Source organism: Poecilia reticulata, linkage group LG13, assembly GCF_000633615.1.
Source record: "Poecilia reticulata strain Guanapo linkage group LG13, Guppy_female_1.0+MT, whole genome shotgun sequence".
NCBI lineage: Eukaryota > Metazoa > Chordata > Actinopteri > Cyprinodontiformes > Poeciliidae > Poecilia > Poecilia reticulata.
In genome coordinates this window covers 18209278-18233005 of record NC_024343.1, presented here as the reverse complement: position 1 = coordinate 18233005, position 23728 = coordinate 18209278, and the positions used below count along the sequence as shown (strand labels likewise).

General features: G+C 42.5%; 3 protein-coding genes across 6 annotated transcripts; 2 read left to right on the top strand and 1 right to left on the bottom strand.

Annotated features, from left to right (window-relative positions):
- Positions 1-628: 628 nt before the first annotated feature.
- Positions 629-5302, top strand: neu4 (sialidase 4). 2 transcript variants are annotated; one of them, XM_008425792.2, is made up of 4 exons: positions 629-1179; positions 2349-2587; positions 2852-3107; positions 4320-5302. In XM_008425792.2, exons 2-4 carry the CDS (start codon positions 2387-2389, stop codon positions 5279-5281), a joined length of 1419 nt encoding a protein of 472 aa, XP_008424014.1. In that variant the 5' UTR covers positions 629-1179; positions 2349-2386; the 3' UTR covers positions 5282-5302. The 2 variants fall into 2 exon arrangements, with proteins under 2 accessions (XP_008424014.1, XP_008424015.1); XM_008425793.2 differs by lacking the exon at positions 629-1179 and having other exon boundaries at positions 2523-2635.
- Positions 5303-6772: 1470 nt separating this feature from the next.
- lxn (latexin) lies at positions 6773-16764 on the top strand. 3 transcript variants are annotated; one of them, XM_008425787.1, is made up of 7 exons: positions 6773-7954; positions 12868-13029; positions 13119-13181; positions 14259-14436; positions 14536-14672; positions 16175-16237; positions 16430-16764. In XM_008425787.1, the coding sequence occupies exons 1-7, from the start codon at positions 7817-7819 to the stop codon at positions 16544-16546; spliced, it is 858 nt and encodes a 285-aa protein (XP_008424009.1). In that variant the 5' UTR covers positions 6773-7816; the 3' UTR covers positions 16547-16764. The 3 variants fall into 3 exon arrangements, with proteins under 3 accessions (XP_008424009.1, XP_008424011.1, XP_008424010.1); XM_008425789.2 differs by lacking the exon at positions 6773-7954 and adding an exon at positions 8809-9010; XM_008425788.2 differs by lacking the exon at positions 6773-7954 and adding an exon at positions 12288-12703.
- On the bottom strand, positions 7987-23396 carry gfm1 (G elongation factor, mitochondrial 1). Its single transcript, XM_008425790.2, has 18 exons — positions 23199-23396; positions 22969-23121; positions 22754-22886; positions 21489-21693; positions 20312-20428; positions 20024-20174; positions 19519-19673; positions 18858-18942; positions 18604-18741; positions 18205-18306; positions 18048-18104; positions 17819-17956; positions 16771-16853; positions 11543-11705; positions 11004-11148; positions 10722-10882; positions 10573-10626; positions 7987-8426 (listed from the first exon to the last, which is right to left on the bottom strand). Exons 1-18 carry the CDS (start codon positions 23391-23393, stop codon positions 8295-8297), a joined length of 2367 nt encoding a protein of 788 aa, XP_008424012.2. The 5' UTR covers positions 23394-23396; the 3' UTR covers positions 7987-8294.
- Between the last annotated feature and the right edge of the window lie 332 nt (positions 23397-23728).

Genomic DNA, 23728 nt, shown 5'->3' with positions numbered 1-23728 from the left:
AATGTCCGAGAATATTGCTAACTAGCATTAGCATAGCTAATGTTAGCCACGGAGTTTAAAGAACTTTAAAGTAGGACTCACCTTCATATCCATGGATATATGACGAGACATACATCTTAAAACCTTTTTCCAATTTGCTTGATGGGGCTTTGGATCCAGCCTTACAAATACGATGTACATCGTTAATTGTTAGCTTTGGCAAATCCTGCAAACACCTACTGTAAAATGACATTTGTAATAGACCGGAAAAAACCGAGCCGCTTTAACCCGAACACGGAAGCTGAGGTGCAAAGAGCCCATAGCATTTTAGACAATAAGTACTCAACAGCAGCTAACAAAAATAACCAAGAAGAAGAAGAAAGAGGAAATACTTAACAATATTTCACTCAACAAGGCTATTATGTTTTTCTTCATTTTTATTGACGTTTGTCCGGTGTTGTGTCTTTCCAAATATTGCAAGATTATTAGTTTGTCGAGAGAATGAATGCATTCTAGTGATTAGTGATCTTCTGCAAGAGTCTGTGCTCTATTTAATACAGATAAATTGATCTGTATTTGTTTGGAAAAAGAACACAAATAAATTATGTTTATTTAAAAAGCATCACTCATAAATAATGCCATCCTAAATAACATTAAATCTAAGGAAATACATGAATAAACTTTTAAGCTTTGCCTAAAATGTTAACAGACAAAATGATGTGAGCTTGGAAAATGTGTATTGCTGTGCAAAGGTTTGGAAGTAGTTTAAAATATTTGCATAGCTCAGCTACATAAACAACACACACTGCTATAAAAGAGATTAACACAGAAAGAAAAAGCGTGTTCATTTCCATAATTACTGCATCGAATAAAAAGGACGTAATGGAGGCAAACTATCTCATTATTGTTCAGCGTCACCCCTCCACCCCAACCTGGCCTTCTTCTCCACAATGGCTGCTCTCTCGCTGATTCATCCAAAGCTGTAGAGCTGATGAGTGTTCATTTCTGGGTCAGTGAGCAGCATGCAATGCCGCCTCTCTGAACAGTGAACAGAGAGGAGCAAACATTGCTTTCAGACACAAACTAACTACACACGAACCCAACAACCGTTCCCTCATGAGGCTGTGGAGCCCTCAGGCCTCTCAGACAGTCTGTGCACCTACGCAGAGCTTGCAGCAGTTCTCACACAGCGCTGGGATTGTGAGTATCTCTGTTTTAAGATGTCATAGCAGAGCGGGGTTCTGTTTAGCGATATGATGATGGATCTGTGAATTAAGTTCTGGTAGGCTTTATCAGTATTTTTTTATTGTCTCACATCGGACACAAACCAGTTTTATAAGTCTGGCCTTTCTTTAAACCCTTGGACTTAAATGATAAAAATGCAGAACGAAGTGTATCCTTAAGATTTAGAGAGAGGTAGAGTAACGACAGGTGAGTTCTTGTGTCCTGGATGATGACGACAGGGTTTCCGCCTAAATGTTTTAGTTGTACAGAGCTTTGAATCGATCATATCTTGTAATTTCTAATGTTTTTTTTTTTTTAGATATCCACATTAATATTCCCAACCATTTTGCACTAGTGCACAAAATGTAGCCTTAGAAGATGTTAAGTTCAAATGAATTAATCTTAGGGCTGTTAATATGCATTTGTGTCTGTTTTTGTTCACTGAGCTGTGACTTTTGCTCTCTCTCACAGGCCTCGAAGTAAAAAATATTTCTTGCACAGACAGAGCCCAAAACAGAGTATGTGAATCAGCTAAGATGTTGGATTGGACCAGTCAAAGCCTGTAAATAAATCCAGTTCAGATTTTTCCTGAGCTAAATTTAGTCTGTTTGAGGTTTAGCTACTTTACAAGAGAGAAGAAGAAATGACTAGAAAAGCCGGTGCAGACATAACCCAAAGAGATTTGAAGCTGTTATTGAAGGAAATTGTTTTTTAAAATGTCGACTATAGGGGAATGAGTACAAATGTGCTTTTAATCATTCACCCTTTTTTCTCCCACTACACAGTAAAATGCATTAAAATTTATGGTTGCAATGCGAAAAAACTTTAGAATATTAATGTTTTTTGGAAGACACTTTAAAAATAATAATCTTTATTGTTATTAGAGAAAACATGCAGTAAAATACATGGACAGTAATGAAATTTGGTGAAATTTAATGGCTACTGGATATAAACTTTTCTCAGTTTGTCTTAATGCTCCTGTTTACGCAGCCAGATGGCAGCAGTTGTGACCAGTCTTTAAAATGATCAAAGTACTGTGACTTTACACTCCGTATGCATCAATCTACACGTCTTTTGCTTAGTTTTTAATCCATAAATATGTAATTCAGTGATTGTCACTGAAATTGGCCTTTTACTCTCTGCAGATTCCTTATCAATCGGAGAAGTTCACCTAAAAGCGAGCATGAGATCACCGTACTTCCCGGCAAGGTCGGTGCTCTTCCACAAGGAGCCCAACGGAGTGACGTACAGAGTCCCGGCTCTGCTGTACCTGAGCCGCTTCAGGTCATTTCTGGCTTTCTGTGAGGAGAGGCTGACCCCGTCGGACTCTCAGGCTCACCTGCTCGTGATGAGGAAAGGCACCTTCTACAGGAACTATGTGGAGGTCAGTGACCTGTGGTACTGACCTCCACATCAACTAGCACTCCACAATGTTAGTGCTAGTTGATAAAATGCCTCGCAAGATCACTTTAAGAGTTACGAGTTAGTGTTATGAATTTAAATCACTTTCTTAGTGTACTCCAAATTGAAAAAAAAAATAAAGCTGGTGGATCCACATGACATTCTGAAGCAAATATACTGTGTATAGTTATATAATTATGCTAATTTGCTCTGTGTTCCTCCTTCCCTTTCTGTTATTTTGCTGCAGTGGAAGGACATGTGTGTTCTGGGCACGGCCTTCCTGCCCGGTCACAGGTCCATGAACCCCTGTCCCGTGTACGACGAGTTCACCGGCATTCTCTTCCTGTTCTTCATCGCCGTCCTTGGCCACACCTCAGAGTCCTACCAGCTGGTCACCGGGGACAACGTGACCAGACTCTGCTACATCTCCAGCGCTGACGGAGGAGACACCTGGAGCCCAGCCACAGACCTCACCGACACAGTCATAGGAGGCACTATCAAAGGTAACGGGACAGCCACCTAAAAGCAGACCTTAGCCTCAGTGGTGGTTGTTGATATGAGCGATTGCCCAGGGTGGCACTAGAAGAGGGTTAGGGGTTTTGCTGGGTTTGTCGGAGATTGCTTCTTCTTCTATCCTGTTTACTATTCTTGCAGCAGCAGCTTCTGCAGACGTCTGTCACAAAAACACAACTCTGCTTGTTGGGTTATGTTTTGCTCACTGATCAGACTTCATTCATGTGCAGGAACATGCACAAATAGACACTAGGTGGTGCTAGAGCACCTTCCCTTTTTCCTCTGGATAAAAAAAGTGTGTCTGAAGTCCTAACAGTGATTGTGTCATGTTTTATATTTTATCATCTTTGGACCTAAAGAGGCACGACCTAAAATCAGCACACAGCTTCAGATATTACAGCTAGAGACCAGAGAACAGGTCTGGAATCTGGGTGTGGTGATAAACTCTGACCTGAACCTTCAGAGCCACATAAAGACACTTATAAAGTCGGCCTTCTATCACCTGAAAAACGTCTCGAGGATTAAAGGATCAATGTACCAGCGAGATCTAGAGAAACTCATCCATGCGTTTATCTTTAGTCGCATTGATTGACAGTGTCTTTACAGGTGTGCCAAAAAAAATCAATCCGGTTCCGAATGCTGCCGCTCAAGTTCTCACTAAAACCAGGAAGATAGAGCACATCACTCCAGTTTTAAAGTCCCTACACTGGCTCCCTATAGCTCAGAGAATAGACTTTAAAATAATGTTGCTAGTTTATAAATCACTGAACGGCTTAGCTGCTGTTGTATCAACCTTCCAGACATCTCAGGTTTTCTGGTTCTGCTCTGCATCCCCAGAAGCAGAACCAAACTTGGAGAAGCAGCTTTCAGTTTCTACGCTCCTCAAATCTGGGATCAAACTTCCACAAAACTGCCAAACATCTGAAACGTTGATTTTCTTTAAATGAGTGCCAAACCCCTCCTGTTCAGAGTTGCTCTTGAAAAATTATAAATATAACACTGACCAACATATTTCATGTGTAAATCGATGATTTTGATGATGGCACTGGACACAGTGTAGCGTTTGGTTACTGGTTTCATAATTGGTGACTGTACGATGTGTTTATGTTTTAATGTTTTCATGGCGTAAAGCCCTTTGAACCGACTTGATGTTGCTGAAATAAACTTGATTGACTGACTGGCTTAACTTGACAACCCGACAGACTGGGCCACCTTCGCTCTGGGCCCGGGTCACGGCATCCAGCTGAAGTCGGGCCGCCTGCTCATCCCCGCCTACGCCTACCACATCGACTGCAGAGAGTGCTTCGGCCAACTCTGCCTGACCACCCCGCGCGCCTTCTGCTTCCACAGCGACACCCACGGGAGGAGCTGGCGCTTCGGCGAGCCCATCCCGGCGCCGGAGAGCGTGGAGTGTCAGATGGTGTCCGTGGACGAAGAAGACGGCTCCAACGTGCTGTACTGTAACGCCCGCAGCCCTCTGGGCTACAGGGTGCAGGCCCTCAGCCTGGACGACGGAGCCGTGTTTCAGGAGGGCCAGCTGGTGCAGAGCCTGGTGGAGCCTAGAAACGGTTGCCATGGAAGCGTTGTTGGGTTTCCCGCTCCGTTACGTGCCTGTGAAGCCCACGGTGGTCGCACGTCCCCCTGCAGACACTGGACGTCCTTAACGGGCCACACTGATTGCTCCCACTCTGCTCCCCGACCAGACTTCCTGACCCCCACCTGGGTGGTGTACTCTCACCCAACGTGGACCACCGCGCGCAGAGATCTGGGTGTGTTCCTCAGCCTGTTCCCACGCGATCCGGACAGCTGGCGTGGCCCCTGGGTGATCTACGAGGGCCCCAGCGCGTACTCGGATCTGGCCTACCTGGAGCTGTCGCCGTCACCGGGAGAGCCCCCAGCCGTGGCCTTCGCCTGCTTGTTCGAGTGCGGCACCAAGACGGCCTACGATGAAATCTGCTTCAGCGTCTTCAGCCTCTACGAGCTGATCAACAACCTGCCCCGAGCCGCGGCGGGGCCGCGAACTGACCGCAGGGACAACAACACCCAGCAGGCAGACTGTGAGGTGGGTGGAGATCAAGAGCCTCGAAATGCTCCGGTCCATCAGATGGGTCATGTGAAGAAGAGGAGGAGGAGGAAGCTTATGAAGATGTGCTCTGTTTCTTAAATATTTTTGAAAGAGAAACGACATTTTATTTGCTTTCTTTTTGTGATTTAAAAAAAAAAATCTTAAATCCAAAGAAAAAAAGTTGAATAATTTAGTTCTATCGTTATTATTAAATAGGATTTCAGCAGCCAGTTATTTTCATGGGACAAAGCAGCAAGTGACACAAGGAAGGGGGGCGGGGGGAGACCCTTTGGTGACTTTATAGGGTTGAAAAATTACAGGAATTCTAAAAGTTAGAAATTTTGCATTAGAACTAATGATACTTTATAAGGAATAATTAGGAATTAATGGGAATAAACGCAAGAGTATTTAAAATACTGAAGTTAGGGATATGTATCTTCTAATCTTTAGCAAACCAAGCAGATGTTTTGCACAAAGCACCTGCTTAGTGCAGAGGTCATTTGGCCACGCCCCCTACCCCGCGTGGCCAAATTTCAGGCAGCAGGTTTCTAGAACATTTCTCAAGGAGGCGTTTAGGAAAGGTGCCATTTTCATGACAGAAGCTCTTTTAAATAAAACTTTTTTAAAAAGTGTGAATTTTGTTCACTTTTTAAATGTTTGACATGATTACTTATTCTCGCCCGGAACGTTAGCTGGAGATAGGCACCAGCAACCCTCCCGACCCCACTAAGGGACAATGGTGTACAGAAAATTGATGGATGGATGGATAATTACTTATTCAATGAAATAATTGGAACATGATAAATTAATCTGTGATGCTTCTTGACAGAGTACTGAACTTAAAGTTGCAAATAAACTCTCTAGGATAAACTTTCTTATAAAGTTTATTTTGGAAAAACTAAACTTTATGTTTGTTCCAGAGCCGTTTGTCCAGTTTTGTCAAAAATGTTGCTTTAGGCGGTAAGCTTTAAAAAAAAAATAAAAATTTTCCATTCCCGTGTTAAAGCTTTTAAATTCTTGAAACTTAGACAAGTTAAAATGTTGCTAACAAAAGTATTTAACTTGAGAAAAGTGAAATTTTAGCTACAATGTTTTCAAAACGTCTAGATTAATGCAGAAAAAAGAGGACTCATCTTTAACCGGTTTTCGGTCATTTAAGTACAAGGGACCTTTTGCCACGCAGGAAAGAAAATGGTGTCCAACACACTCTTCTATGGAGGAAACCGACTTCTTTTATTACACTCCAAACATTGGCATCGTAACAAAAAATTGAATTAAAATTTGTTAATTTTAATTATACAATAAAAAAGTGAAAATCATACGATATATATTAGACACAAAGTGATAAACAGCTCTGGAAAAAACGAAGAGCCCACAGCAAACCTTGTTTTTCCACCAAATGTTGATTCTGAACTCTTCCCAAGTTAAAACATTAGTACTGTCGTTTCTAAATGAACATTAATTTGTTTGGTCTGAAAGCGCTGCAATGACCATTTCTCATTTTCTGCAAATAAAAACAACATTTTTGCTTTAACTTCAGAGACATGCTGTCAGTAGTTCATAGAATAAAAGAACAATGTTCATTTTACTCATAGACCTACAAGGAGTAAAATCAGAGAAACTGATCATTTTAAGCGGCCTCTTAATTTTTTCCAGAGCTGCGTATAAAGTCTCAATTTCCATTTATATTGCTGAAAAAGGTGTCCCGATGGAAACTTGGTTGGGTCCTGCCTGCCTTGTCCAGATGAGGGTGGGTTTGTTGAAGCAGGTGTATGACGGAGTCTTCACCTCCATCTCCACGGCGATAAGGAACCTGCAGCAGGTCCTGATGTGAGCTTGTTTGCTCACTCCGGTGGGCCAACAAAGGTTAGGGAACATTAGTGGCTCTAAATGAGTTTTATTTAGCTGGTCCGAGGGGGAAAACGGCTTTTTGGGTCGTAAAGGTTGCACACCTCTGGGTTACACAATCATGCATGCTCACATGGCTTTAACTAGTAGATTATAGGCTGCAGCCTCCAGGCAGAGGTTCATATTTGGTCTGTTTTCAGTAACTGATGAAGAAAGGGCGACGGTCAAATATTGGATTGTAGCAGAACAAAACCCTCAAGTTTGACCGGTTAAAAAAAAAGAAAAAAAAAGTGACCTTCAGACTCTCCGTCTGTCTTTCCCTCCCTAGTACCATTTTTAACTTCAATCTTAAAAGATGGTATACCTTCCTAAAAGAAGCTTACTTGGTTCAAGTTTTGTTGTTCCTTAAGTCAAACACCGAGAAGAAGGCGCGGCTGCAACCCAATCAACTCTCAGATGAATCCCGCCAGACAGCTGCTTTCCTCCGCAGACGCTTTGGAGGCTCAAGAGCCGAGAGCGTCAACAGAGACAAAATGAGAAACGCGAGCAGCTAAAGTGGAGCGGCTTTGTTTACCTTATGGGAACAAGAAAGCAGACTGTGCTCGGAAGCAGGCAGGATGTGGAAAATCTCGTCTCTTGCTTCCCCTCCTCTTCTTTCTTCTGGTTGCACAACTCGGCGCCGACAGGAGCGTCATTCCTGCTGCTGCACTCCTCTGTACTACTAGTCGCTTTGACCTTGCTCACACACACACACACACACACGTCTGAGCTTCACAGCCGACAGGAATGGGACTGAGGAGAGCGATTGTTCTGGTTGCGTTGATGGAGGTGACATGGAGCCTCAACGTGACGATAATCGGACCTGAAACGGTTTCCACGGACGCCGCGGCTCATCCGGAGCCGGCCGAGGAGAACACAGAGCAGGTGAGGAAGATCAAAACTATACGACCCCTGAATGAAAATGCCATATATGTATATATTTGTTGCAATCATTATCAGATCAATATCATTCTGTACACAGTACAAAAACTAGCGTGAGCTCGAGTGAAAACAGCTTTCAGTAACCACTCAGGTTTGATGCAGCCTATTGAGATCAAAACAACATAAATACATTTCACATGAGATTTAGACAGAGTGGAGGCTGAGAGGGGGGTTAAAATGATAAAGAACATCAAAATATGAACTTTTTTTTTTTTGGCTCCATGAACTCCAACATTGTCCTGGGCGATTGTAGAGTCCAACAATAAACAAGCGAGGGAGCAGCTCAGTTCTTCCACTTGTTCTTTTTTGCAGGCAGCTGTCCTGTGGCCTCCAAGTATTTGTTGACAAGGTCTTCTTGTGTTGCTGGCAGGCAGGGCTGGTATCTGCTGTAGTCCATGGTGTACTCTCCTTTTCCCTGCAGAAACATTGGGAGATCACTCTTTAAATCCATCCACGCAATCATCAGGAAGGCGAATGTCACAACCGATTCTACAGTTCTCTAGTTTTGCATTTTTCTCCCTGAGTAAAATCTGAAAATTAGCTTCTGTCTGACTGCTAATTTGTATCAAAACAAATTGTTGTGTCCCTGCTTTCCCGCACAACTCCGCTTGAAAAAAATTCAAATAAAAATTCACTCCTCTTGACTCGGATCGTCTCCCAGTTGACTTTTGTCCAGGCCAATCAGCGAGCAGAAGGAGAAGTTTTGAACGATGACGTTGATTTTCTGCACTGTTTTAGGATTGTGGTCTGCTTGTAGTTTTAGCAGTCATAACGAAGAAAGTGGATGAAGCTTTTCGGGCCGTGTTGTCTCTGCTTCCAAATGCTGAATTAACATTAACACCTGGGTGAGGGCGAAGGGATCTCTAAGTAGTCATTTAAGCTGCAAAGCCCAGGAACGAATGCAAATCGTAGTCTTTCTGGCAGAGCTCCAAATGCTGCTCCACATTTCTTCAGCGATCTCGAAATTCAGCTCTCCTCTCCAGGTCTGGGTCGGAGTTGGTGAGTCAGCTTTATAACGACATTTTAACATTTTATAGCACAAACTAAGTGACGCCTCGCGAGTTCCAAAAAACCCCCCCAGCTTCTCAAAGTCTGAAATCTTAGTGTCCTTGAGTAGAGTTGTTTCTTTTTTCTTTTAAGTCTCTTATCTGGAAAAAAACGGAAGAGGCTATTTTTCCTTATTCCGAAGGCTTCCACAGCTTGATTAAAATACACGAGGATCTCATCTTTGAAAAAAAAAGGCAGCCTAAAGAGGAAATACCCGTAGTCACCCATCCTCCAAATAAAACCTGCATACCTGGAAGGAAGTCAGGGCTCTGGACTTAAGGGGTAAATGGGGATGTTTCCCCAGTTTTCCCCTCAGACTGAGATGCCTTGACTGTATTAACAGTAGTTGGATTGTTACAGCATTTATTTATTGTTTTCATGTACTTTTAAGAAAAAAGTGGTCTTTCAAGAGTCACATAACAAGGCTTCTACATCCAGCCATACTGTGGATGAATTTCTAGTTTTTCATTCTCGAACGTATAAGAGGACTCGATTGATCATTTCTGAGATTGGGAAGATTTAAGCCTCCCGGGTCTCTTGGAAGCTGTACTGTTGGACATTTTTATGAACGACCTTTTATTGCTCCACAGAAAGGAATTAAAGCAACTCTTTAATTTTTCTGATTAATTTCTGAGTAAACAGAATAGGACTCATTCTGTTTGGGCAGAGCAGGCGAGGAAGAGTGTTCATTTTAAGGAGTGAAATCCTCTCTCATCAAGACGCGGGAAGGAAGACAATTCTAGCAATCAAAGTCTAGATTAGATTGGTCGAATAATGGGACAAAGTTTGGTCTGAACACCTGATCAAAGACGGGTTTAACAAATACAAAGAGATATTTAAATCCACTTCAAAGGGGAGCTAGAAACGTTTCGCATGGTGTCTGCTGAGAAATCTTGGAAAACATGACTCTGTTTTCAGTGTTGTCGTCTCATTGTGAGAACCTCTTTGTCCAATGAGGACCGCATGGTGGTCCAGGCTGTCCTCCTGAGTTGCGTGTCAGGCCAACTCCTTCATCGCCACGGCCTGGTTCTGAAGCATTTCAGTCAGAACGTCCGCTTTCCGGGTCATAACAGCCTAAATGTTCCCAGAGATTTCCTCAAGCACTTGGAATAGAGCAGGATCAAGTGTGGTGGTCTTTTTATCCGTTGGCAGCGTGGCAGCTAGCTCTGTGTTAGCCATGCTACCTGTGCTAGCCAGCCGAAACTCTACTGCACAGATCTTATTGGTTTTCTTCACGACTTTGGGCGACGCTGTGCTGGAGTCAGAGGAACGTTCACTAATGTTCACAGTGTCAATAAGAGGGTCAGATTCTGCTCAAATGTAGATTATCTGCTGTGCAGCTCAGTGAAGTTGACCGCTTGCTACGCCGCCATCTTGAAAAGCCCCTAGTAGCTCATTTTAGAAGATGCAACAACTGCCTTTTAAATGCTCTCAACCTGAATATTAAGAGCATTTCTCAAACCTTGGATGGAACATCTACCAACAACAATCTAGATTGTGAACTCTAGACGTACCTCGGTGCAGGAGCGCAGCTCTGTGGAGTAGCCAAACATGTCGTTCAGAGGAATCTGTTGGAGGAAATCCAGGTGAATTTAGAAAGGAGTGGAGGAATATGAATATATGTAGATCACATATAAATGCTGTAATCTGAAGCCAGACTCACATCGGCGTACAGAGTGAAGTATCCCTCTGCGCCGTCCTGGCCTGTGATCACACCGTGGCGACGGTTCACCCCGGCAATGACGACGCCTTGAAACTCCTGCGGCGCAACGATCTCCACCGACATGATTGGCTCCAGAATCACAGCTTTGGCCTTTTCCATTGCTGTGGAGGAGAGAGAAAAAGAAACAGCCGTGGAAATGAATGTTTCTGCTCGTTTTTTTTTTTGGTTGCACACATCACTCTCATTTGTCTGTGCTGAGCGAATCACAATGTTAAGGCAGACCTTGTTTCACAGCGCCCTCTCCTGCACGAATGAAGGAGATTTCATTGGAGTCGACCATGTGGTTAGCTCCGTCCTCCAGAAGGAATCTGACTCCTGAGATCTTGTGTCCGCTGAGGGGTCCCTTCTCACAGGCCTCCCTGAAGCCCTGCAGCATGAGAAACATGGAAGAAAAATTGTGGAAAACCTGAAGAGCTTGACGTTATCTTGACAGCTACGGTACTGCAGAGCACTTAAACCCTCAACAGTAAAACATGATGTAAGAGCAAAATTGTACTTTCAGCTACTTCTACTCACTGCTGCTGCATTTCAAATAAAATTGACTAATTCAACTTGAATTATTATTTTTTGTCACAAGTGGTAAATCCCCACCGTGATGAATCATAAGCCAAATGGGTTCAGCACAGAGCACTTATAAATCCCTGGATGTGTAGCCGGTCCTTTTGGTCTTCAAAACTACTTCTTTTTTTACTTCTTTCACGCTTTGTGAAAATATTTCTCAACTTTAGACATAGAGTATGTCTAAAGTTAAAAGCATATACCTTCTCCACAGCCGGCACAAACTGCTTGGGGACGTTCGTTCCCACGGTCTGATCTTCGAACTCCAGCTTGGTGTAGTGTTCGGGATCCAGAGGCTCCAGGACCCCGATGACTTTACCGAACTGTCCGGAGCCGCCGCTCTGCTTCTTATGGGTGAAGTCAAATCTGAAAATGGAAGAGACGATATGAAGCAGGATGATGGACTGAACCCAAAGTTTGTCATGGCTGAGCCTGTCGCAATGAGCAGTGATCATTGCGACAGCAATGATCAGTTAATGGCATGATAAATTAAAGTGAGCCAGATGATTATGATACTTTTCGATAAGTACTTTGGGAAGGCCCAGCATTCGGCTGAAACTTTACAGCACAAATTGGCAAAAAATATTTTAAGAACCTGCCAGTGTGACAACAAAAAGCGAAACCTAAGCGTGATACTCATCATCATACATCATTTAAATGGATTCTGATTTTATTTTGTTATTTTTGGTTTTTTTAAATCAAATTAATTGTGTTTATTTTTGGTTGCGATGAAGTGTAATTTGTAAGGTTTCGTTGATTTTGCACAGAAACTTCATTAAATTGAATTACTTGTTGAATGTTTCTGGAGTAAAATATTTTGTCGTGTTGTGCTTCTATTCGGGACTGTGCTGAACTGTGTTTACAGTTCAGCACAAAACAAATCCATGGTAAATTCAACATTTAGAAATAAACTTAGTTTTACTGACATGTTTCTTCAGATGGAAATAATACAAACCTTTAGCAGAGTCCTGCATCTAACCCGATAGAAGATATGTGGAGGGAGTTAAAGATTCGGGTGATTGAAATGAACCCTTTTGATTTTTTTAAATATTTTGTTTTAAAACATGCTCTCCAATAATAATAATAGTCTTTTTTAGAAATGCTTTCCAAATTTCTAATTGCAAACAAAACAGACAAACAGAGGTATGGATAATTCTGGGTTTAAATGTCGATTGCTTTAGCTGTGAGTGCTGTGAAGCTGCCGAGCAGGAGAAGCGCCCTGTCTCTTTAAAAAGGGGGTAGAGCTAAAGGAGCTCAGCTGTCAAAGGAGGAAGTAGTGCTTTCGTTTGCGGGAGGAGCAGCCGAGTTGGAGAACTGAACGGAGAAAACATTCACCCAGTCAAACCTTCAGCACTGCAGCCCAGGCAAGAACCTCTTTGATTCACCCTCTTTGCTCTCGCATGTTTGTTCTACCTTCTACTCTCCTCAGTAAATGTGTCCAAGCTGTAGACAGCAGCCCCACCCAGTGAGCACCCAGGGGGTCAAAGTCCATAAGGAGTTCACATTTCCTCTCTCTCTCTGTGCACAGAAAGAAGCAGCGGAGGAGGATGTGATGGCGACAGGTGAGCTGAACCCCAACCACTACCCCGCCCAGCGGGCCGCCAAGGTGGTCCAGCACTACCTCAACACGCGCCACGGCTCCCCTTACAAGCTGTTTGGACTGAAGGAGGTCCACAGCGGCAACGCGGAGGTCAGGTTCATCTTTGCTGCCGAGCAGCAAACATTTCACAATCTTCACGTTTGATCCGACCGCAGCTCAACTCTGGATGTTCCCAACAGGAAGTGGCAGACTCTGGCAGAAAGTACCAGCTGGAGATATCGGTACACGAGATCATCAGCAACGTAGGAGAAACTTCACTTTGTTGTTAAAGCTGCGGTTTGCGTTGAAGGATTTTAACTGGAGTTGCACGAACCAACAGTTTTGTTGCTTATAGCTAACTCTGATTTCTCTTTAATAATGATAATATAAGATACAAACACACTTCAAATGTTTTCTAGCGAAGAGTGAGAGTTGATTGAGCCGCTTCAGTGATATTTTACATTAAGGATGAAAAAAATCAACAGACGTTAACATTTTACATTGATAGCGTAGCTGGCACTACTCTCCAAAAGGCTGCCAATATTTCCAAAGCAGACATGTTTAATAACAATTTAAAACAATAAAACAGTGTGACTTTGTTCTATGTTTAGTCTGCCTGTCATATTCTAAGTCTTGCTTTCTCTCGCTCTCCTGCAGCCTGAATCGCAAACTTGCCATTAAAAAATGCAACATTTCTGTATACCTCTTACTTTACTTTACTGATACCTAAACAGTCTAGCTTTGAGTCTGTCCTGAGGAAAATCCTCCAAATCAAAGAGTGTTGTTGTTACTGCTACTTGGAGGCATTTATATGATGCATTCAATTATCAGAAAATAGTAGGATTTCTTTTGAGTTTCTCACCAGCAAGATAAGAGTAAGAATCGACTGAACAATTTCCGTCACCAATCGATTTCTCTGTGCATCTCTAGATCCATGTCTCATTCTAAATTTAGCATCAGTTTTGAACATGTGGATATTTTTAGAAACAGCTTTTTCTCTTTATCACTTATTCAAGATACTGAAATAAAATAATTTAAATAGACTTTTGCCCTTTTGAATTGGATTATTGTTGCCATTTTCCCCTTTTTTAATTTGACGGTTTTCTCTTGCCATTGTGTTTATTGAAAGAAATATTAGGCAAGGCTTAGGAAAGATTGAAGTTTAAACAGTTGGGTAATCTCTGGTATTACAGTCAGCAGGTCTAACCGGGCCTGATGAGAACCGATTGCCTGATAAAGGAAGACTTGGATGAATAACTGTGTGGTTTAACCTGACTCAGTGTTTACGCTAAGGTGACGCCTTTTTTCTGCCTACTCCCATTCACTTCTATTCCAACCAGACTAAAGAGAGATGCTCCGCCGAGGTTTTCTTTCCGAGCGGAGCAAAGCAGCTCTCACCTCAAGTCCAGGTCTCCTCGTGCGAGGAGATGTTGAAGCGTGATGCTAAATCTGAAGAAGAGGCCTTGTACCAGCAGTACAAGACCAACAAAACCGTCCGCACTGAAAAGCGCCTACCGGGTAATGCTCAACAACAGAGACGCTGCAGATTACTGCTGATGATTACCAGAAAGCATTTTGGTTTGCTCAATGAGATCCTGCTCCTTAAATGTCTTGCAGACAGCTATGGTCACATCGACCCAGAGATGACTCCTTTCTGGCACCTGAGCATCGTGGCCTCCAGCTTCATTATGCTGAAGGAGTCAACAGAAAACACTCTGTACAACATGGCTCAGGTGGCCAACATCACTCAGCTGGTAAGCTGCTAGATTTCATTTTGACGGTGGAAGAAGAAAATAGCAGGAGTTTTAGCCCAAATGAGCTGTTTGAGCTGCAAACAAGGACTTTACCGGGAAAGTTACATAAAAACATCTGCTGAAACCGATCGGGTCTCCAGGGTTTCCTCCTGAAAATCTGCCAAGTCCGGTGGTAGGGGTGCCGGGGCAGTCCACCAGCAGCCCATCAGGTTTAAAAAATGTTAAGTAACAAAAATTCGGAGGTGCAGAAGCAGGCATCATAAATTGGAAATAATAACCTGTGAGGTCAAAGGGTAGGTGCGAAACAACGCAATTAGTGCAGTTCAACACGTCGACCGTAAACCTAGCTTAATCTGTCTCTACTGTTACGGTTAGTGGTGCATTAAAATCCCTATTTAAAATAACAAATTACTCTTAGTCTGGTGGGGGAGCAAGCAAAGCCTGGTGACCCGCCAGGCTTATAAAACACTGAGCAGAAACCAAGATGAAATTTGCTATTTTTGTTGGATGTAAAGCTGTAATTTCTGATTCTTTTGAAAGCTTTCTCTCTATAATTCAACTCTGCCAATAAATTGTCTATAGGACTGAAATCAGAGCTTCGTGTTTGTTGCTCTTGAGCCACTTTGGAACTAAATTGGCCATCTCATTTTACATTTAAAGGACAAATTTCTGTCCAAACTTTAGCTTCCTGTCGGATGTCTTTAAGTAGTGCTTCACTTTGTCCATATATGGTTTTTTTCTCCAGACGGCATCTGTTTATTCTCAAGTGAAGCAACACACCCACACATCATGATGCTGCCTCCCCCGTGCTTCACAGTGGAGATGATGATGTCAGGCTTACGTGATTCCTCATTTTTGCTTTAAATTTAAACATTGCGGACTGCAATGTTGATTTCTGAGTCACGTCTTCTTCCTCACTGAGCGGCCTTTCAGCTTATGTTGGTATAAAACTTGTTACCCTGTTAACGACATTATCTTTACCAGCTTCAGTGAAAATCTTCACGAGTACTTTGGATTTGTTTCAGGACATAATTTTGCATAAACTCCCCTCAGGCTTTTACTGTGATGAACACTTGAAGAGTTCAGATAGATATCATGCATATCTGCACTAATTTATCCCTGCTTTTGTCTTTTGTAAAAACACCGCACATACACATTTTGCAATGTGTTTAATCTCCATTTTTATTTATTAATAACTAAAAATGTACTACTTCAGAGAGAAGTGGAACCAAAGTCAAATTTCTTATTTGTGTGCTCAAATTTGGTCAAGTTGTGACACGAAAACATGTTAATCTCCAGGAGAACAACCCGATTCTTTAAAAGGTTTCCTGGAGTGAAAATGCAACGTCTGAGTCTGAACTGTCAAAGAAATGCAGTTTTCATCCTTTACTGTCCAATAAATGGTTTTTCACGCCAAATGTTCACAAAAACTGAAAGTCCGCACCAGCTTAAGTCTTCGACCTTTGAACTAAACATGTTTGCTGTTACTTTCTGTGCTACAGGCAACAGAGAATGACCAGCTGAAGTTTGACTGTCACATTCTGCTGCATGACATGGTGTCTCAGGTAAAAACATGCAGTAAAAGCTGAAAACTAGAGATTTTCTCATGTTAAACCCAAACAGAATTCATTAAGCCATTAAATAAAAACGGATAAATTCACATTAAAAATAAGTATTAGGTCAATGATCTCCCAATATTGTGCTAAGCTGCGCGTTTTAGAATGAAGATGTTTTAATAGTGTGTGTATTTGTTTCAGGAAATTCCTCAGTGGAAGCTGCTGTTCACCTGGTCTCCAGCAGAGGGCGTGAAGGTGCTGCACACGGAGCAGCTGCCCCACGTTCACGAAAGTGAAAAACAAGCAAAACCAAACTGATCTGCTGCTGTTTTCTAAGCTGAGATTGCAACACTTTGTAGTCAGTTATTTCTCTGTAGACGTGCTGCAATATCTGAAGCAAGATTAGCCGTTTTTCTTTCTTTTTTTTCCCCCCGGCATCTACAGCCGTTTAAGAAAAAGAAGCTGGAGTTTATACTCAATAAAGTGTTTAAAGGTTTGGCTCGTGCTTTGAACTGCTTGCGTGGATTAGGAGGCTGACTTACGGTACAGGACTGTCGATCGTCTCTCTGAAAGCCACTTTTGGTTTCCCCATCACACAGGGACAGTTGTATTCTCGCTCCATCCTCTACAAGGAAAGTGTTGGAGGGGAAAAAGAATCAGCAGGCTGGGGTTAAAAACAACTTTAAAGTGAATTTAACATTTGCTGAGCCTTGTTAATAGTGTGCCTAATGCAGGATTAACAAGGTAAAGTAAACCAATGAACAACTCCAAGAAAAGAAGGTGGAGACATGTTTTTTTTTTTGCTGGCCTGCTAAAGATAAAAAATAAAGTTATTTTATTGCTGATTTACAGCGTCCAGCTTTTTCTGGTGCAGAATTACGATGCGAGTCTCACATCACCGACATTAAAGCCGGACAGAATGCAACATCTGCAGACTCTTTGATATGAATCTAAATTATCCAAACCATCCAATTTTTTGCACCCTTTTTCCCTCAGTGGGGTCGGGAGGGTTGCTGGTGCCCATCTCCAGCTAACGTTCCGGGCGAGAGGCGGGGTACACCCTGGACAGGTCGCCAGTCTGTCGCAGGGCAACACAGAGACACACAGGACAAACAACCATGCACACACACTCTCACACCTAGGGACAATTTAGAGAGGCCAATTAACCTGATAGTCATGTTTTTGGACTGTGGGAGGAAACCGGAGTACCCGGAGAAAACCCACGCATGCACAGGGAGAACATGCAAACTCCATGCAGAAAGACCCCAGGCCGGAAATCGAACCCAGAACCTTCTTGCTGCAAGGCAACAGCTCTACCAACTGCGCCACTGTGCAGTCCTGAATCTAAATTAGTTCCACATATTGAAGTGGCACAGATAGAATATTTTTTTTATGAGTAAAAAGATCAGAACTGGGCCAAACAGACTGCGGCGAAAAAGATATGTCGCTTATGGGCAAAAAAAAAAAAAAGCGGATTTATTGACATTAGTCCTGAATTCTTGGCTGTTGAATTTACATCCCATTAGCAACAACTGGAGAACAAAATGAGAGTAAAAGGAGCTGAAAACCTGGATAGGGATGATGGTGTACCTGGGAGTAGATCTCCAGATGCAGCTCGCCCATGCCTGAGATGATGGTTTCTTTGCTCTCGGTGTCAAAAGTTACTCTGAACGTGGGGTCCTCTCTGGTGAAACGGTTGATGCCTTTAGAGAATTTGTCCAAGTCGTTCTGGTAAAGAGAGAACAAAAAGAAGACATTTCGAGACAATCCTTTATTAGCATTTATTTCAGTTTTTTTTTTTTTTTTTAAACCCTTTTACCTTATTTGATGGCCTAATTGCCATGGAAATGACAGGCTCTGGGACGTGAATGGACTCCTGTGTGAGCATCAGGACAACAAATTATCTTAAAAAAAAAAAACACATCAAACTATATGCTTCCTGCAGTTTGATCGCCCCGGCCGTTCGGGCGGCTCACCATGGAGAGGTTGGAGCTGGTCTTGGATGTGAACGTGTCTCCGCTGGCACAGTCGATCCCAAACAGAGCGCAGATATCTCCTGCGTAAACCTCATCCACGTCCTTGAACACCACAACCAGACAGAGGAGGCAGCCTGGTTTAAATTCGCTCCATTAACATTTATTTCTTATTAATAAATACACTTTTGTAGCTGTTGTGTTTTGCTTCGGTTGTGAGGCGGATGGAAACATGTTGCTCCGTTGTCATGGAGGATGTGGTTCTTATCTGCACACTTGACTAAAGCTAGAAGAGGAACTTCACTCCTCTGGCCAGTCATGCACTTCTCTAGTTTTTAATCTGCACACCGCAGATGGAGATAAACGGTGACCCGTGACGACCCGCCGGCGACTCGCCCTCACCTCCATCTGATCGGCATGGAGGCGCACCAGCCTCTGAACTCTGACTTTTTTGCCCGTGCGCGTGTTGTAGATGTACTCTCCTTTCTTCAGGCAGCCCTGGTAAACGCGGACGTAGGTCAGCTGGCCGAACCTGCCGGCCTGTCGACAAGAGACGGCAAAACGTGACGGACCTCGCCCTTATGAGACAAACCGAGGCGGAAATAATCATTTTGAAAAAAACAACAACAAAAAAAAACAAAAAAACAAGCACTCACCTCCAGTTTAAAGGCAAGGCCAACGTAAGGGTTTGAGGCATCTCTGGTCGGGTCCATTTCAATCTTTGACTTCTCTGCTGAATCCCTAAAACAAAAAGAAGAAAATTAATATGATTTTTTTTTTATTACCCAAAAAAATTCTTAAAAGGATTTTTTTTAGCAAAACATGCTGGCTTATTTTAGAAAGCATGATTTATATTTATTTACACACAATCACTGCACAGAAATGACCATCTGTGCAATAATAATTTTATTACTATTAATACCATTCAGTATTAATAGTCTTCTTAATACTGAAGAAAGCTAAAGCTGCTAATCATTATTTCAGTCATTTGATGATTCATTGATTAATTGGATAAAAAAGATTAGAACATTCTGCAGATGTTTCATTTAACAACTTACACTTATTTTACATAATATTAGAAATGCATAAAAATGCAATAAAAAAAAAGTCACTTAACTTCAGCCGACTGTTATCTGATGATATTTAGCTTTAAGGAGGCTAATAAGTTTCACTCTGGCAACTTTTGTTTTTAGAGAAATGGCTGTTTGTGTAAATGAGCATCAAAAACAAAGCAGATCTCTTGAGATTAGCTTAAAACGTTTTTGGCCAAATGTTCATGACATCCCCTTTGACGAGACAAAGCTCTGAAGCGCTCACTCTTCATTGAGGATGGCGTAGTTCTTGACTTCGCTGGGGTTCGGCAGGTAATCCAGGACGGCGTCCAGGAGAGGCTGGACGCCTTTGTTCTTCAGCGCCGTGCCGACCAACACGGGGCTGAACAGGCGCTGCACCGTGGCTCTGCGGACCGCAGCCTGGCAAACGAGGAGGTGAAACGTTTATGAAGCGACTGGCTTTCATTAACACCTGCATAGTGCATCTAAAAGTTGCCGGACGGCAGCTTTTGAGGACCATCCCCGGTTTAGATGGAAGAATATTTGTGCATTAGAATGGCCCAGTCAAAGTTCAGACCTCAATCCAAATGAAAAGCTGAGTTCAAATGGAAAAGCATTGCAGTCAGTAGTTGTGCAACTCCTGAGAAGACATGCCGCACATGACTTGCAGCTGAAATTACAGCATAGGGTGCTTCTCTAAAATACTGAAAAACAAAAACATGCATCATTTTTCCCCTTATGCTTTATTGTGTTGTTTTTAAGATGCTAACCTTGAGGTCCTCTTTGGTAGGAATTTTCTCCTCCAGGAACATTTCCCCCAACGTTTCGTCAGCGTTGGCGACACACTCCACTAGTTCCTGCTTGCGGTCTGCAGCTTCTGCGCGGAAATCTGCTGGGATCTCGTCGTAGCGAATGCTTTGACTGCAGTGAAGAAGAAACAGAAATTCTCACGCCTCGTATCTGGAAGCGACAGTGAGACGAACGTGGATCGGAGAGACTTTTAAACAATGTAACACACAGGAAAGTTTTATGAAATCAGTAAAACAAACTACTGTTACCCAAATGGTCCTTCAAAGTACATGCTCCGCTCTTCCATCAGGTCGATGATGCCGCTCATGTTCCCCTCCAGACCCATGGGGATGTTCAGGAAGGCTGCGTTGTGGTTCAGTTTAGATCTAAAAGAAAAACGAAGCTCATGTCAGAGTCCAGAGGCACCGCCATAGCAACGTATACTCTGCTCTTAGGGAGAAGTTGGCGTCCACAGGTCAGAGTTTTTTCATCTCTATTCACAATTCCATTAAAAAATCTTTGCGTTTTGCAAACTGAGTTGATTTTGATTTATAGGAAAATACTATAAAACTGTAACACCACAGATTAAATGACAAGAGTTAAAAATTCAGAGATTTTTATTAAAGCTGCAGTTGGTAAATTTATATATATATATATATATATAGTTATTAGAAGTGTAATAAATATATACTTCTGATAAAGTATATATTATATAATTTGTAAAGAATTGAGCTATGCTTCCTCTCTGTGGTCCTACTGCCATCTGCAGAAATACACACAAAAAACAACAATCAGAGCCTGGAGCGGGGTTTTGCCGCTGTCAATCATTGTTGTTCATGTGCTGCTCACATCCTCCCCCCCTGCTCTCTGCTATTCTATAACTCCTTCCCCACAGCGGATCCTGCCGGTAAACACACAGGATAGTTAGCATAGCCACCGATGATGGCAGGTAAATAGTTTTCCTGTAACAGGAAGCTGTTTCTCCGCCGTTAGAACGCTCAGCAGCATGTACACGACACTGATTGACAGCGCTGACGCTCCTCCTTGCTCTGATTGGTTGTTTCATACCAACAATGGTGTATTTCTGCAGATGGCAGTACAACCGCAAGGCTCAATCTTTTCACAATTTCTCTCATGTTATACTGTCATGGCATAGAGACAGTTTTAACAAATATGTTTAAAAAAATACATTTTTACAAAGTTTCACGCTGTAGTTTTAACATCTTTATTTAACCATCACAATTGTTTTTATGTATTTCTTTACTGCAACAGTTTCTCTAAAAGGTGAGTAATTCTTATTTTTGCCAATAAACCTAGTCTGACAAGTCAGTCAATATTTATTCATTTGATTCCCAGGTTTCCAGTTGTTAATGGCACTCAGAAAATCAGAGCGCTGCCTGACTTTCATCACTCGGCTCAGTGTGAGGACTTCAGTTGGACCTGTACCTCATCTGCTGCAGCGCCCGGCTCGGGTTGGCTCCCATCCGGTCCAGCTTGTTGATGAAGGTGAGGAAGGGGACGTTGTAGCGCTTCATCTGTCTGTTGACGGTCATGGTCTGACACTGGACGCCTCCCACTGCACACAGAACCAGCACCGCTCCGTCCAGCACCCGCAAAGCTCGCTCCACCTCGATGGTGAAATCCACGTGACCTGAAACACACACACGCACACACACACGCGCGCACGCACACAGGCCAGCTTAGGTACAGTGTGATGTCAAAGTAAATATTGGTTCAGGAGCTTTTTGAGGAAGGACAGGCAATTTCTTTAGCCAAAAAGTTAAAATAAATAAATAAATAAATAAATAAATACTGAAATTACTTCGGTAAATAAAAAAAAGAGAGATTTTAATATGTGAGAACTAAACTAAATCTTTGGAGCTTTATTAAACCCTTTGTTTTGATTAGCAAAGGCCTTACGAAATGTATTTTCTGTGGAAAACATAATATACAGATTTAGACATCCTTGCAAAAGTATTTATTTTGCTTGGATAAACACAAAGTATGGTTATATTGTTAAATATATATAAAAAAACACACAGGTGGTTTTAAAATGTTTAAATTGAGAGAGTCTCATTTGCAGTGAACCGCAAACTGTGCAGGAAACACACACATGGCAGTCCTGGAAGAAAACCTTTTAGAAACTGTGATTGACTTTCCATAAGGACAATGACCCTGAACATACAAATAGCCCCACAGTGGAACGGATTAGAACAAAGCATGTTCGTGTGTTAGAATGACCTAGTCCAAGTCCTGACCTAAATCCAATTGAGTGTCTGTGGTGGGAATGAAAGTTGAAATGCATTTGTCCTCATATTCTGTTTTGGACAAAACATTTTCTGAGATTTAATATCAAACTCTTTTGAATCAAACTCCATTAGCATAACATCAGAGCTTTGTAAGACTGTTGTCTTCAATCTATCCTGTGACCTTCTGTTTGACATCTGTGAAATGAGTGCTTTGACAATGTTTCACCTCCATTAGGTGTGACTATTTTGTTTTGTCACTAAGAGGCTTTCGGTTTTTGTCTCTGCAGTTGCAAGACTTAGAATCTATGAATTAATGTTCATAGATGCTCCCAATCTAACCTGAACGGTTGTGAGTTGTTAAGCAAAGAAAGATTATCAGGAATTGAATCTCTTGTTATGACCAATTGGAGCAAAAGATCCACACTTTTCAGATACACAAGTGTTAAAAACCATGGCGGGTACCTGGTGTGTCAATGATGTTGATGTTGTGGTTCTTCCACACGGTGTATGTAGCTGCTGACTGGATGGTGATGCCTCTCTGCCTCTCCAGCTCCATGGAGTCCATAGTGGCTCCAACACCATCCTTCCCTTTCACCTTCACGTCACAGAAGAAAGCATAGCTCATTAACGCAGCCTCATCTCTTACCTCCAGCAGCTTGGCCCGTCCTGGCCCTCACCTCATGAATCTCTGCTATCCTGCCCGTGTAGTAGAGGACCCTCTCGGTCAGGGTGGTCTTCCCCGAGTCGATGTGAGCCGAGATGCCGATATTGCGGATTCTCTCGTTGGGGAAGACCCCAGAGGAGCAGGTCCGACAGCTGTTGATAAGCACCTGCAGGACAGGGACTCAAAGTTAGTAGCTGCTTTTAGAGAATTGGAGTTGAACACCGGCGGTCAGAGTCGAGTTACCTTTTTCAGTGTAACGCTCCCCGGTGCTAACAAATGATTCCTGGTCAAACACAGACCCGCTTTCAGGAGCTTCATCTTGAAGAGAGCTCGGTGGAGTTCAGGCCGGGTGGTTATGCTCGACCCCAAATCTGCTAGCCGCCCGGTGAATGTCACGCCGGGATCCTGCTGCCTAGTTGTGAAACACAACTTCCGCATCTACGGAAGCCCAGAAGCTCAACATGCGCCTTTTTTGTTTTAGTATTAAAAATTGATTACATTAGCAAAAACAATTATTTGAGACAGATTTTAAGCCAACATTTGTTCCATTTTAGAGGATGAAACAATATTAACGCACAAACATCTGAATTATCAGTAGAGTTATAATCTGAACGCATCAGATTATAAACACAAATTGATGCCTTCAAGGGCTAGCAGGCGTGTTTATTTGTGTGATGTTTTGTATAATACATTTTACTTTAATTTTGCAAATAAAATTTTAGACCAATCCAATTTTTAAAAATATCTATTGAATTGGTTTACGGTAATTAACT